Raw genomic sequence first — 14,017 nt, 5'->3', positions numbered from 1 at the left:
GATGATACCTCCATTAATTTTTCCATCCAAAACTAACGAATTTTCACATCAACAACATGTGGCACCATTAAATTTGCGTCATATGGCTACATTTTTTTTTTTACGGCCACCCTCATGTGGCCCAAAGGGGCGACTGAGCCACCCCTACAAATTTTTTATTTTTTATTTTTTATAAAAAAAAGTATCAATATATATATATATATATATATATATATATATATGGGGGTCATGTGTAGTAATTTTAATGGTGCCACGTGTTACTGATGTGAAAATCCTTTAGTTTTGGACGGAAGTACAATTTTTATCTTTTCTCATAACACAGGTACCATTTATAAAAAAAAATAAAAACTGAAGAAATAAAAAATAAAATTTTTAAACCACGTGAGGTATAATGTATTTAACCATTTTTTTTTTTAAAATAGATAGAAAGTGCCCAAATACGAGACAAGCCTGTAGTGGAGGCTGGATAGTGATTGGGGGGAGGCCATTGACCGGCTCCCTATCCTTTATATTAAAAAATCCACTTTTAATTCATTTTTTGTTTTTTATATTATTTTATTCCTTCTCTTGGATTAAAAAAAAAGTTTTTTAATATAAAGTGGGGGGGAAGGAGCCGGTCAATGGCTTCCCCCCAATCACACTACCCCTGCATGCAGTGGTAAACTTTTTGGGGGCATCATGTATATTTAACTATGTCCGTCCTTGACCGTCAAACAACCTAAAGAACGTGGATGGCCTCGCCAGACTATAAATATCTCCACCAAGCGGCAAGCGCTAGGGATAGCAGTCAAGCTATTATCATCATATAATTCTGTACGTAGTATTCCTGGTGGTAATTGTAGTGAAAGTGATATGGCTCAGGTAGATAATCTTGGCAAAGATAGTAGATGGTCTCTTGAGGGAACGACAGCTCTTGTTACCGGTGGAACCAAAGGAATCGGGTTCTTTTCTTTATGCTGGATCTCTCTTTTACTGGCTTTTCATTTTCAGATTAGGAAAAAGATGTTTGATGATTGAAGATTTGGTTGAGTGAGATCGATCATGAGAAATGGGTGTATTATTTACACGACTTCACTGTCGTAAATTTCATTAATTGTTCATCTGTCTTTAATTTGTTTGGGCTTTCTATTGGCTCTTGCTGTATGCATGCAGCCTGTGGCATAGAACCCGTTGCTTTATGCTGTCATTGCTGTGTGATACAAAGTTCTGCTTTTATATTTGCTCTGCTAAGTTTTATATATCTATGTGTTGTGTATTAGGTATGCTATTGTGGAGGAATTGGCTGGGCTCGGGGCTACCGTGCACATATGCTCTCGAAATGAAGTCGATATTAATAAGTGCGTGCGCGAGTGGAAGGCGAAGGGCTTCCGAGTCACTGGTTCAGTCTGTGACCTTTCTTCTCGGCTCCAAAGAGAAGAGCTCATGAACACAATTTCTCATCAATTTCATGGCAAACTCAATATTCTTGTAAGTCTTTGCTGGTCTCCTTTAGTACTCATTAATAAAAAAGTGTTGTGTTTGATTAAAAAAAAGGGTTAAACACCTTTTTAGTCTCTGAGTTTTAACAACTTTATTTTTTAGTCCCTGAGTTTCAATTCGCATCACAGATGATACATCAATTTTGGGAAATGACCAAATTAGTACCTCGGTTAACTTCTCCGTCCAAAAACTAACGGTCTGCCACGTGTCAACCTCAGAAGTTGACACATGGCACTATATAAAAAAATAAAAAATAAAAAATCTTTAAAAGTCAATTAAAAAATTAAAAAAAAAATTGAAAAAACTAAAAAAAAAAAAGAGCCACCCCCATTTTGGCTAGGGAGGTGGCCGGCCGGTCTGGGGTGGCCGAACCACCCCCATGCGGTGGTTTGGCCACCCCCTGGACAAAAAGAAAAAAAAAAAATCGGGTTTTCCGTTTTGCCCTTGGGGGTGGCCGAACCACCCCCGTGCCCCTTGGGGGCGGTTCGGCCACCCCCAAGGGAAAAACGGGAAAAATAAACCCTAAAAAGAATTTTTCCGTTTTGCCCTTGGGGTGGCCGAACCACCCCCAAAACGGAAACATTCTTTTTAGGGTTTTTTTTTTTTTTTTTGCCCTTGGGGGTGGTCGAACCACCCCCAAGGGCAAAATGGAAAACCCGATTTTTTTTTTTTTCTTTCTGTCCAGGGGGTGGCCGAACCACCACATGGGAGTGGTTCGGCCACCCCAGACAGGCCGGCCACCTCCCTGGCCAAAATGGGGGTGGCCAGCCACCCCCATGGTGGCCAAGGGGGTGGCTGAGAGCCACCCCCTTTTTTTTTTTAGTTTTTTCAATTTTTTTAAATTTTTTTAATTGATTTTTAAAGATTTTTAATTTTTAATTTTTAATTTTTTTATATAGTGCCACGTGTTAACTTCTGAGGTTGACACGTGGCAGACCGTTAGTTTTTGGACGGAGAAGTTAACCGAGGTACTAATTTGGTCATTTCCCAAAATTGATGTATCATCTGTGATACGAATTGAAACTCAAGGACTAAAAAATAAAGTTGTCAAAACTCTGGGACTAAAAAGGTGTTTAACCCTAAAAAAAATGCTGAATTAATTAATTATTTCTAACAAGTACTTAAATTCATAGATAAATAATGTGGGAACATACGTTCCTAAACCAATCCTAGAGGTGACAGCTCAAGATTTCTCATTCATTATGAATACCAACTTTGAATCTGCTTACCACCTGAGCCAACTTGCACATCCTCTTCTGAAAGGATCGGGAGCAGGAAGTATTGTTCTCATTTCTTCCATTGGTGGGTTGTTGTCAATAGGTGGTTCATCCGTTTATGGAGCAAGCAAAGGTGATATATATGAGCATACGTAGATATATACTTATGCAATTTTATTTTCTTTCACAGGTTATGGATTGTCAATTTACGAATTATGTGTGTGAATTTTCATGTCTTATGCAGGAGCAATAAACCAACTTACTAGAAGTTTGGCATGTGAGTGGGCACGAGACAATATCAGGACCAATTGTGTTGCACCTGCGGCCACAATGACTCCTTTACTAGAGAATGTAAGCGCATTTTTCTTGTTTATTAGAATATTAATTAAATTTACTATTTCTTATAAACTAAAGTTTTTAGACAAACGGTAATTTCACATGGTTTCGAATCTTGTATTTATCAATTTATCTCTCTTTTTATTATTTTGTGTTCTCTTTTAAATCTTTGCGCTTACTTAATTCCTATGACTATTATAGGTAGTCAAAGGGAATTTTAAGTCCTTGGAAATTTCAAATTCACGGACTCCTCTTGGACGACCTGCGCAGCCAGAGGAGGTTTCATCCTTGGTAGCGTTTCTCTGCCTACCTTCAGCCTCTTACATAACTGGACAAACAATCTACGTTGATGGAGGGATGACTGCGTATGGATTCGATCCCTAGAACAATTATAGATATTCAGATATATAATAAAACCAAGTTTTGAATAAATTTCCCCATCATTGGAGGGTTCGGGAGAGGTAGAAACCGAAGCTCTTGTTACAAGAGGGCGTTCTAATGAGCGGGATGGCTCACTTAGAAACAATTCAAGAGGAAAATCTAGTCATCGTTCAAAGTCAAGAGGCCGGTATGAGAAAGGTACTTGTTGGAATTGTGGTAAAAAGGGTCACTTGAAGAAGGATTGCCGCTTTAGAAAGGGTAAAACTCCAATTGTTGTTTCAAATTATGTCTTTTTTATGTTTGTTTTAAGACTTTATGCATGTATCGATTTCTCAGCAGAGCTTGTCTCTAGTTTTATCTCGATCACTTCTATATTGTTCCACCGATACTTAGTGGTTCTGGGTTATATATATAAAATGAACATTTTGATTAGCCCTCTTTGATATAGACTTGTACTTTTTTGGTGCTTGAAGATTATATATTCATGCTCGTAAAAGCTGAATTTTAGATGGCCAAACTGGTCGACATGCACTCACACTAAACAAGAAAACGACTAGCAAAGTGGCCGGCCGGCCGAGCCTCGGAATTATTGGTTGAGTCATAGAAAATCCCAAAGTCTCCATCGACGACCCATGTTTCGTGGGGCTTTGTCCATTGCTCTCGGTTTTTTTTTCATCGGTGCGATACTGTCGGAAATTAAAGCCCGGCAACCTAAGTGCGCAAGTTTTCTTTAAATAAAATAAAGTGAAAATAAATGAGAAAAATGAGTTGAACACTCCTTTACTTTCAAATTTCTGTTGGGGGGTGACGTTGGCGTTCGTTCACACCACCATCCAATCAAGAAAGAAATAATTGCTGAAGCGGGTCTAAGGATCCAATGCTTGTTACTTGTGAGTACTCTAGGCAGGTTTACTAGACTTGATTGTAGCCGATCTTTACTCTTTTATTTTCTATTTTTTAGGTTAAATACACTTTGGTCTCTAAGTTTTGAAAACTTTATTTTTTAGTTCTTAAGTTTCAATTCGCATTATAAATGGTACCTCAATTTTTAAAAAAATATCAAATTAGTACCTCAGTCAAATTTTTCGTCCAAAAATTAACGATCCGTCAATTATAATTATACAGCTCGATCATTTATTGACTTTTAGCTCAAGATCTTGCCTATTTTTTATTTGTTGTTCTTATTTTCAGCATTATTTTTCTTTTGAGATAGACAAGAATATTGAATTCCATCCATCAAGTCAACCCCGAATTAAGATATTTAATTTGGAGACACAAATTAAGAGATAGAGATTGATTGAATTACCTTTAGAACAAGGCATGGACTTCCTTGCAGCACGCGCGAAATAAACAAAGATCACAAACTTTGAAAACAATTCATCAAGAAATTAAGCTTATTAGAAAGTCCTAACCTACAACAGAAAGTTGTCACCAGCTAACTTTCATGGTCAATGATCCTGTCTATTTCAAATGGAATTATTAGTATTTATTTCGTGGTTAAGAGCGTATATTAACTTTATATACACCGTTAGATGGACAAACTTTAAATCTCGACCATAAAATAAATACTATTCATTTCATTTGGAATAGAGATGATCTTATTTCCCTTAATATAGGGTTCAAATCGTAGAAATTAATTAGTCTAAGGTTTTGCATTGAGTAATTCGAGCACGATACTCGGAGAAAAAAAAAATGTAATTATTAATTATGCCTTTAAAAATGCATAAATTACCTAGGATTTGAAAACGTTAGTGTTCACGTCTTCAAATTGTTATTTTTTTCAAACTCAATTGTAAACAGAATATTTTTTGCAATTTTATTTAAAAATGCTTTTAACTTGTGAAATTGGAGGCCAAACGGACTCTAGGCTTTCTATTGGGCTTTGTAACAACCCTTCAGTTTAAAGGCAAATGGCCCAATCTGTAAATGCGCCCTTGCCAACTGCCAAGCAAGTCTGGTTGTACTCTGTTCTTAATTTAATGCCTCTCCATAGGATTTCTTGACCACTGAACTCTTTTTTCTTTTTCTTTTTTAAGCTAAAGATGGTGGCCACTGGCTGATGACAAGTATATATCTTGAATAATTCTAGAAGTTATTATTGTGTCCCTTCAAGAATTATGTGACTTTTAAAATCATTATTCGATCAAAATTCAATAATGATCAATCACAAGCTTAATGGTAATTTTAAAAGTCACATCATTCTTGGGAGACACGAGAGTGACAAAAGATTGACTTCTAATATTACTCGTATATATCTTAGCCCAATTCAAACTCGGCCATGATTTGTATTCACAGGTTAGCCTTTAAAATTATGCGTTTTCAAAAAAGTACAACATTGCCTGCGATTTGAAAAAATAGCTTTTTACATTTTCAAATCGAAATTTTTAAAAACGCAATTTCCAAAACGGTTAATTTTTTACAATTTAACTTAAAATCGCACATTTTATCTACAAAATCGTAATCTCAAATACACCCTAACTCATTTTCTTTGGCTTTGGTTATATCTTATTCGGGAAAAAAAAAAAAAAAAAAGTTATGGGTTCAACGGATCGGAGTTGCATGTAGTACTTAATCTCCTCTCCACTACAAAACTGTTTACAAAATCATGATTCATGATCCCTTTTCCCCCTACATTCAATTTCATTACGTCAATTATTTTGAAAAGTCAATAATGTAGCGTGCATCTATTTACTTTGATCCCATAACTATGCAAATCTTCGATCTGGTGATGGATGGAGGAATGCCCTTTGGCGAATCAATGGATTCGATCTGTGTGCTTAATTATTTCTGTCTCTTCTTTTGCAAATTTTTAGTGGAGGGGGAGGGGTGAAAAGTCAATGCTGCTTATCTCCTCGCAGCTTTTAGTGCATGTTTTGAGTGCGTGAGTCAGGACTACCCATACTCCCAGCAACAAGGAGAACCCCCCAGCCTAATTTATTTTATTTCCTTGATTACTTCCAGTCAAAATTATATATTAATTGGAGATAATTTACCTCCAGGTAAAATAATAATAATAATAATAACTGTACTTTTATCCAAATCTTATAGTAGTCAAATATTGGTCTACAACTCTTTTGTAATAAAAAATTTAATATCCAATACATTCTTTCAAGTAAAATTTGATAGATTCCGATCGATAATCTCAATTTCATGGCAAACTCAATATTCTTGTAAGTCTTTGGTGGTCTCCTTTAGTACTCATTAATAAAAAAGTGTTGTGTTTGATTAAAAAAAAAATGCTGAATTAATTAATTATTTCTAACAAGTACTTAAATTTATAGATAAATAATGTGGGAACAAACATTCCTAAACCAACCCTAGAGGTGACAGCTCAAGATTTCTCATTCATTATGAATACCAACTTTGAATCTACTTACCACCTGAGCCAACTTGCACATCCTCTTCTGAAAGGATCGGGAGCAGGAAGTATTGTTCTCATTTCTTCCATTGGTGGGTTGTTGTCAATAGGTGGTTCATCCGTTTTTGGAGCAAGTAAAGGTGATATATATGAGCATATGTAGATATATACTAATGCAATTTTATCTTCTTTCACAGGTTATGGATTGTCAATTTACGAATTATGTGTGTGAATTTTCATGTCTTATGCAGGAGCAATAAACATTTACTCTAGAAGAGGAAACTACCTACCATGTACTATGGTCCTGCCCTGCTGCTAGAGATGTTTGGGGAAGTCATCTGTTTGCGTTTCAGAAGTGTTACTGTGAAGGTGATTCATTTCGAGTCTTAGTCGAGCATTGCCTGGGAAAAATGAGCAAGGAGGACCTTGAATTGTTGGCAGTACTAGCCAGACGGATTTGGCTTCGGAGAAACTCATTAGTGTTTGAAGGAATTTTTGCCCATCCTGACACTGTATACAAAGAAGGGGCAACGTCGCTGTGTGATTTTAGAAGATGCAATGAGAAGCCAGGTACAGAATTATCTCTAAGGGGTACGAGCTATACTCCTCGCCAACCGTCCTGGAGTCCACCTCCCAGTGGTGTTTTCAAAATAAACTGGGATGCCTCTTTGAGTGTGGAAAAAGGAAGGCTTGGGATTGGAGTGATAGTGAGAGATTGCAATGGTGTGTACTTGGGGGCTAGGAGTGTGACAAAGCAAGTGAAGGTAAATCCCAAGACAGTTGAGGTTATTGCGGCTCTTTATGCAATGCAATTCAGCAAAGAAGTGGGATTTTTAGATGCAGTATTTGAAGGTGATGCAGCCCAAGTGGTAAAGGAAATAAATTATGCTCCTCCTTATGGGTCACGAGTTGGGCACTTTATAGAAAATATACATATTGAGAAGGGTTATTTCCGGTCGGTGAGTTTTGTTTTTACACCCCGAGAATGTAACGCCGCAGCCCATGTTTTAGCTAGGGAGGCTTCTAGTAATAATGTAGACATATGTTGGTTGGAAGAGACTCCAAGGAGTGTTCGGGATATTGTCTTTAGGGATTATGTGTGTCCCTAGATCCTCTGTTGATAGGATCAATTTTTGATATTCTCAGCAATGAAAGTGGTGATGATTATTCTGTTCAAAAAAAAAAAAAAAAAAACTTTATACATGGGTTTTTACCTAATTAGAGTTTTCCTCGATCTTACAATTTTCACCTTTTATTTATTTTTTCACCGGAGGCGGGCCAAACTCTAATTATGAACAAATTTATTCTTTTGTTTTGTGGTAACATATACACCAAAAATATCTACAATAGCTTACACGGTTTAAAAATCTATATAAAATGACTAACCAAACTCTTAAAAACATTTTCATCCATTTTTTAAACCAAATGAATTTTACATTTCATCTACCGGGCTTACACAAATGTAGAAAAGCATTGTAGCTCTATGAATAAATTTTTAATTACTTTCTATCTCATTCCTTATGGTCATTATTCATTTATTTCTCCCTCAGTTCCTTTCTTTCTCTCCTATTCACAATAAATATTATTTTAATACAATAGATAAGTAATATAGATGTGAATGAATGACATTTTTAAAAAGTAAATAGCTAAAATAAAAAAAATTAGTATGTTTTCAATGATGTGGAATCTCTTTAAGGTAGGCTCGAATAATTGATCTCATAGTATTAATCAAACGAGTTAACCATTTGATCCAACCCTCATGGGCAAAAAATAAAATAAAAAACTTAGCCATTTTAGATAAACCAAAGGGATACACCATAAAACATGAAGGTAGTGGTGGCGGTGGCGGCGGCCTGGTAGCACTTAGCTTACTTTCAAGTGGGTGAGTGGTAGGTCTTAGATTGAATCTCGTAATGAAAAGTGCTTTGGATTATTTTCACTTCACCGACTAGGTAAGGTATGATTAAATTAGGCTATGATTGAACCAACTTAAGGGAGTACATACGGTCTTTTCGTCTAAGCCCTTCTTATTATTAGTTTTCGGTAAATAATTAAGTACTATTATAGTCATGTCCAGATAGAAAAGTCACTCCAGTCATCCCCCTCAGACCCTTTTTTCCTATTTTTTTTTAAAAAAAAATATTGGGATACTCTACGCATAAAATCTAGTCTAACACGTTTATAAAAAGTGATAAAATGGAGAGAAATCTATTTTGAGTTGGGAAGGGTAATTTTGACTATAGGGTGCCCAGATCAACGTTGAGTTCCTACTCCCTAGGGCTTTGTAGTTGGTATAGTGGAATTCCTCAGAGAAAACCGGAGTGCCCAAATACGAGACAAGCCTGCAGTTGCTTTCTTATTTTTAAATTTCTGTTGGGGGGTGACGTTGGCGTTCGTTCACACCACCATCCAATCACGAACGAAATAATTGCAGAAGCGGGCCCAAGGATCCAATGCTTGTTACTTGTTACTGAGGAATGCTAGTACGCAGGTTTACTGGACTTGATTGCAGCTGATCTTCTCTCTTTTATTTTTTATTTTTTATTGGCTAAACGTTACTCGCTTTTGCAGACAATAGTCTTCGTGTAGCTATCAATTTACGTCACACTCTAAAATGGACTCGAGATAATATATATAATTAATAATTGGGTAAAGAAGATTTTTGGAGTTTGGAATTTATATTTCAAAAGCTACTTAAATGGGATTAGCTTATCCTCTCCATCTTGGAGGAATTTTTTTTTTTTTTTTTTTTTTTTTTTTCTCTGGACACTTCTCTTTTTTATTAATTAGCACTTCATTAATGAGATATTAATCTCATAATATAATTAATTTTTAAGATACAAATTTTTGCATGCTCGAAGCGGACTATCAGTATCTAAAAAAAATTATCGAGATAACGATAACTCGAGACGTACGATCGATGAGCGTTTGATAGTTAAATTAGTAAAAGTTTTTGAAAATAAAACTCAGTAGAGAGAGTTTTAGGGCTGAAAGTAAACCAAGAAAAAAATTGTTTAGTAATAAAAATTCTGAAAGTAATCATCAACTAGAACTACTCCAACTCAAACTCCTTATCTTTACTTTTATGAAAAATAATGCATCTTATACTAAAAAGTCTTCCTAATTAAAATATTGGGCGGGTACTTACTCCGATAATTAACTTTTTTGGAAGAATACATGATGTCAACACGATGCCAACATGATGCTTAGAAACTTTATTCTTACAAATCATTAATTAATAAAAATAAAAATAAAAAAAAAAATTCAACAAATCCCTAAAAGCATCTCCAGAGTTGCTACTTTAATCAAAATAGTCAGATTTAACTATTTTTACACTTTTTTTTCTCTCCAACAGAATAAGCTTTAATTTCGAACTTTTTTTTCTTAACAGTGATTAGCCAATGTTGGCTATTACTGTTCAAACAAGTCAAATTTTTTTTATTAATATTTTCTTTCCCCCCTCTCCCTCTCCGTCCCTCTGTCCTCTCCAGCAATCTCTCTCCCTCTCTCTCTCCTTCCTCCAACCAAACAAAATAAACTTCCAAAATCAACAACAATAGCAACAACGAGAGTGCGGATCGGATTTTCAGGAGGACATAGCTCTGGAGCTCTCGCGGGTCAGGGACCGGATGAGAACGGTGGTGGAAGTTGCCGAGAATGCTACAGGGATCACCGTTTGGGTGGAGGGGAGTTGGAGTTTTTGGAGGAACATAGTTTTTTTTTTTTTTTTCTTCTTTCTGTTTGGTCGTGATTTTCTTGCAAAGATTTTGGAAAATGGGGTGGTGGCCGGTGGGTTTTGTAGTCGATCAGTCTGAGCAAGAAGAACTATGGTCTGGTCATGGTGGCTGGTAGCCTGTGTAGAGGAAGACGTCGTTGTTTTTTGTTCTGTTGTGGGTTCTTCTTCTTTCTTTCATTTGGGGTCTTCTTCATTATTGCAATGGAGGTTGGAGACGGAGACGGAGACGGAAGAGAGAACGAAAGAAAATTAAAAAATAATATTAAAAAATTAAAAAATAATATTTAAATAAAATGAAAAGCTATGAAGTGAGGAAATACGTTTTCAAAAAAAAAAAAAGAAATTAAAAAAAAAAACAGAAGGGTGGCTGCCGGCTGGCAGCCACCCCCCTTGGGGGAGGCTGCGCGGCCTCCCCCGACTACTGGGGGTGGCTGCGCGGCCACCCCCGACCCTTGGGGGAGGCCGCGTAGCCTCCCCCGAGTACTGGGGGTGGCCGCGCGGCCACCCCCGACCCTTGGGGGAGGCCGCGCGGCCTCCCCCGAGTACTGGGGGTGGCCGCGCGGCCTCCCTCGACCACTGGGGGTGGCCGCGCGGCCACCCCGACCTCCTCTGGGGGTGGCGCGCGGCCACCCCCATTGCCTAGGGGTGGCCGGGCCACCCCCAAAGGGGTGGCAGCCACCCCTTCCTTCATTTTTTATTTATTTTTTTTAATTTTTAATTTTGATTTCAATTATTTTTTTTAATTAAATAATCAATATATAATAAATTATTATTATTTAAATTATTATTTCACACAACTTTTCAAAATACCAATCATTATACACAATTTTTTAAACTTTCAATTATTTCTTACCATTAAAATATAATATTTTTCAATCTCAAAATTCAACACCCAAACACAATTTTTTACCTCAATATTTGTAAATAGAATTAGAATTCAATTCTAATTCTCAAAATTCAATACCCAAACACATGAACTTTTTGTACAACAAAAAGCGATTCGTAATTTAGGCCAACCCCAATGACCAATTGTGCAATTATCATAATTAAAGTTTTCATCGATCTTACAATTTTCACCTTTTATTTTTATAAAGAGATTTATAGTAATTTTTTTTATTTGAGACAAGCCTGCAGTTGGTAAACTGTTTAGGGGCATCATGTATATTTAACTATAAAATTAGTCCTTGACTGCCAAACAACCTAAAGAGTAAAGAACGTGGATGGCCCCGCCAGGCTAAAAATATCTCCACCGAGCGAAAGGAAAACAGTCGAGCTATTATCATCATATAATTTGGTAGTATTCGTGGTGGTAATTAATTGTAGTGATATGGCTCTGGTAGATAATCGTGGCAGAGATAGCAGATGGTCTCTTGAGGGAACAACGGCTCTTGTTACTGGTGGAACCAAAGGAATCGGGTTCTTTTCTTTCTGCTCGATCTCTAGATCTTTTACTGGCGATTATTTTCAGATTAGGAAATAGGAAAAGGAAAAAGATGTTTGATAATTGAAGATTTGGTTGAGTGCATGAGATCATGAGATCGAAATGGGTGTATTATTTACACGACTTCAATGTCGTAAATTTCATTAATTGTTCATCTGTACGTCTTTTGCTTGGGCTTTCTATTGGCTCTTGCTGCATGCAGCCTATGGTTTAGAACCCGTTGATTTATGCTGTGTGATACAAAATTCTGCTTTTATATTTGCTGGATCTGCTAAGTTTTATATATCTATGTGTTGGGATTAGGTATGCTATTGTGGAGGAATTGGCTGGGCTTGGAGCTACCGTGCACACATGCTCTCGAAATGAAGCCGAAATTAGTAAGTGCGTGCGCGAGTGGGAGGCGAAGGGCTTCCGAGTCACTGGTTCAGTCTGTGACCTTTCTTCTCGGCTCCAAAGAGAAGAGCTTATGAACACAATTTCTCATCAATTTCATGGCAAACTCAATATTCTTGTAAGTTTTTGGTGGTCTCCTTTAGTACTCATTAATAAAAAAGTGTTGTGTTTGATTAAAAAAAATGCTGAATTAATTAATTATTTCTAACAAGTACTTAAATTCATAGATAAATAATGTGGGAACAAACGTTCTTAAACCAATCCTAGAGGTGACAGCTCAAGATTTCTCATTCCTTATGAATACCAACTTTGAATCTGCTTACCACCTGAGCCAACTTGCACATCCTCTTCTGAAAGGATCGGGAGCAGGAAGTATTGTTTTCCTTTCTTCCATTGGTGGGTTGTTGTCAGTAGGTGGTTCATCCGTTTATGGAGCAAGTAAAGGTGATATATATATATATATATATATATATATATACTAATGCAATTTTATTTTCTTTCACAGGTTATGGATTGTCAATTTACGAATTATGTGTGTGAATTTTCATGTCTTATGCAGGAGCAATAAACCAACTTACTAGAAGTTTGGCATGTGAGTGGGCACGAGACAATATCAGGACCAATTGTGTTGCACCTGCGACCACAATGACTCCTTTAATGGAGAATGTACGTAAGCGCATTTTTCTTGTTTGTTATAATATTAATTAAATTTATTATTTCTTATAAACTAAAGTTTTTAGACAAACGGTAATTTCATATGGTTTCGAATCTTGTCTTTATCAATTCCCCTATCTTTTTATTATTTTGTGTTCTCTTTTAATTCCTTGCGCTTTCTTCCTATGACGATTATAGATAATCAAAGGGAATTTTAAATGCTTGGAAATTTCAAATTCACGGACTCCTCTTGGACGACCTGCGCAGCCAGAGGAGGTTTCATCCTTGGTAGCGTTTCTCTGCCTACCTTCAGCCTCATACATAACTGGACAAACAATCTACGTTGATGGAGGAATGTCTGTGTATGGGTTCGATCCTTAGAACAATTACAGATATTCAGATATATAATAAAACCAAGTTTTGAATAAATTTCCCAACTCCAATTGTTGTTTCGAATTATATGTCTTTTTTATGTTTGTTTTAAGACTTTATGCATGTATATATCGATATCTCATAATATAATTAGCTTCAGTAAAGCTTGTCTCTGGTTTTATCTCACTTTTATATTGTTCTACCGATACGAGTGGTTCTAAGTTTTATATATAAAATGAAAATTTTGGTTAGCCCTTTTTGATATAGATTTGTTAAAGCTGAATTTTAGATGGCCAAACTGGTCGACATGCACTTACACTAAACAAGAAAACGACTAGCAAAGTGGCCGGCCGGCCGGCCGAGCCTCTGAATTATTGGTTGAGTCATAGAAAACACTTATATGGAGAGAAAATAGATTTATTTGGAAAACCTTTCAAACGTGAAGTGAAAAATTCCGAGACAAGTTTGAAGAAATCCACTATAATAAAATATGATACAACATCTTCTCAACTGTTTATACCCCAATAGATGAAATCTACACTAACAATGGAGATAATATAATCAATTACCTCTCTACAAATTACAAAATAATTTTCTCATGATCAGCAAAACCCAAAATCCAACGAAGTCGGTGTGCCGGAATAAATTGG

At 36.3% G+C, this 14,017-nt stretch overlaps 2 protein-coding genes across 2 annotated transcripts; both read left to right on the top strand.

Annotated features, from left to right (window-relative positions):
- Positions 1-769: 769 nt before the first annotated feature.
- LOC133875301 (tropinone reductase homolog At5g06060-like) lies at positions 770-3,488 on the top strand. Its single transcript, XM_062313392.1, has 5 exons — positions 770-941; positions 1,260-1,467; positions 2,613-2,829; positions 2,941-3,047; positions 3,234-3,488. The coding sequence occupies exons 1-5, from the start codon at positions 853-855 to the stop codon at positions 3,414-3,416; spliced, it is 804 nt and encodes a 267-aa protein (XP_062169376.1). The 5' UTR covers positions 770-852; the 3' UTR covers positions 3,417-3,488.
- An 8,231-nt stretch (positions 3,489-11,719) lies between these two features.
- On the top strand, positions 11,720-13,451 carry LOC133875375 (tropinone reductase homolog At5g06060-like). Its single transcript, XM_062313490.1, has 5 exons — positions 11,720-11,923; positions 12,252-12,459; positions 12,569-12,785; positions 12,901-13,007; positions 13,194-13,451. The coding sequence occupies exons 1-5, from the start codon at positions 11,835-11,837 to the stop codon at positions 13,374-13,376; spliced, it is 804 nt and encodes a 267-aa protein (XP_062169474.1). The 5' UTR covers positions 11,720-11,834; the 3' UTR covers positions 13,377-13,451.
- The last annotated feature ends 566 nt before the right edge of the window (positions 13,452-14,017 follow it).

Source organism: Alnus glutinosa, chromosome 8 (genome assembly GCF_958979055.1).
Source record: "Alnus glutinosa chromosome 8, dhAlnGlut1.1, whole genome shotgun sequence".
NCBI classification, from domain to species: domain Eukaryota; kingdom Viridiplantae; phylum Streptophyta; class Magnoliopsida; order Fagales; family Betulaceae; genus Alnus; species Alnus glutinosa.
Note: the sequence above shows the minus strand (reverse complement) of the source record. Positions and strands in the feature narration are given on the sequence as shown.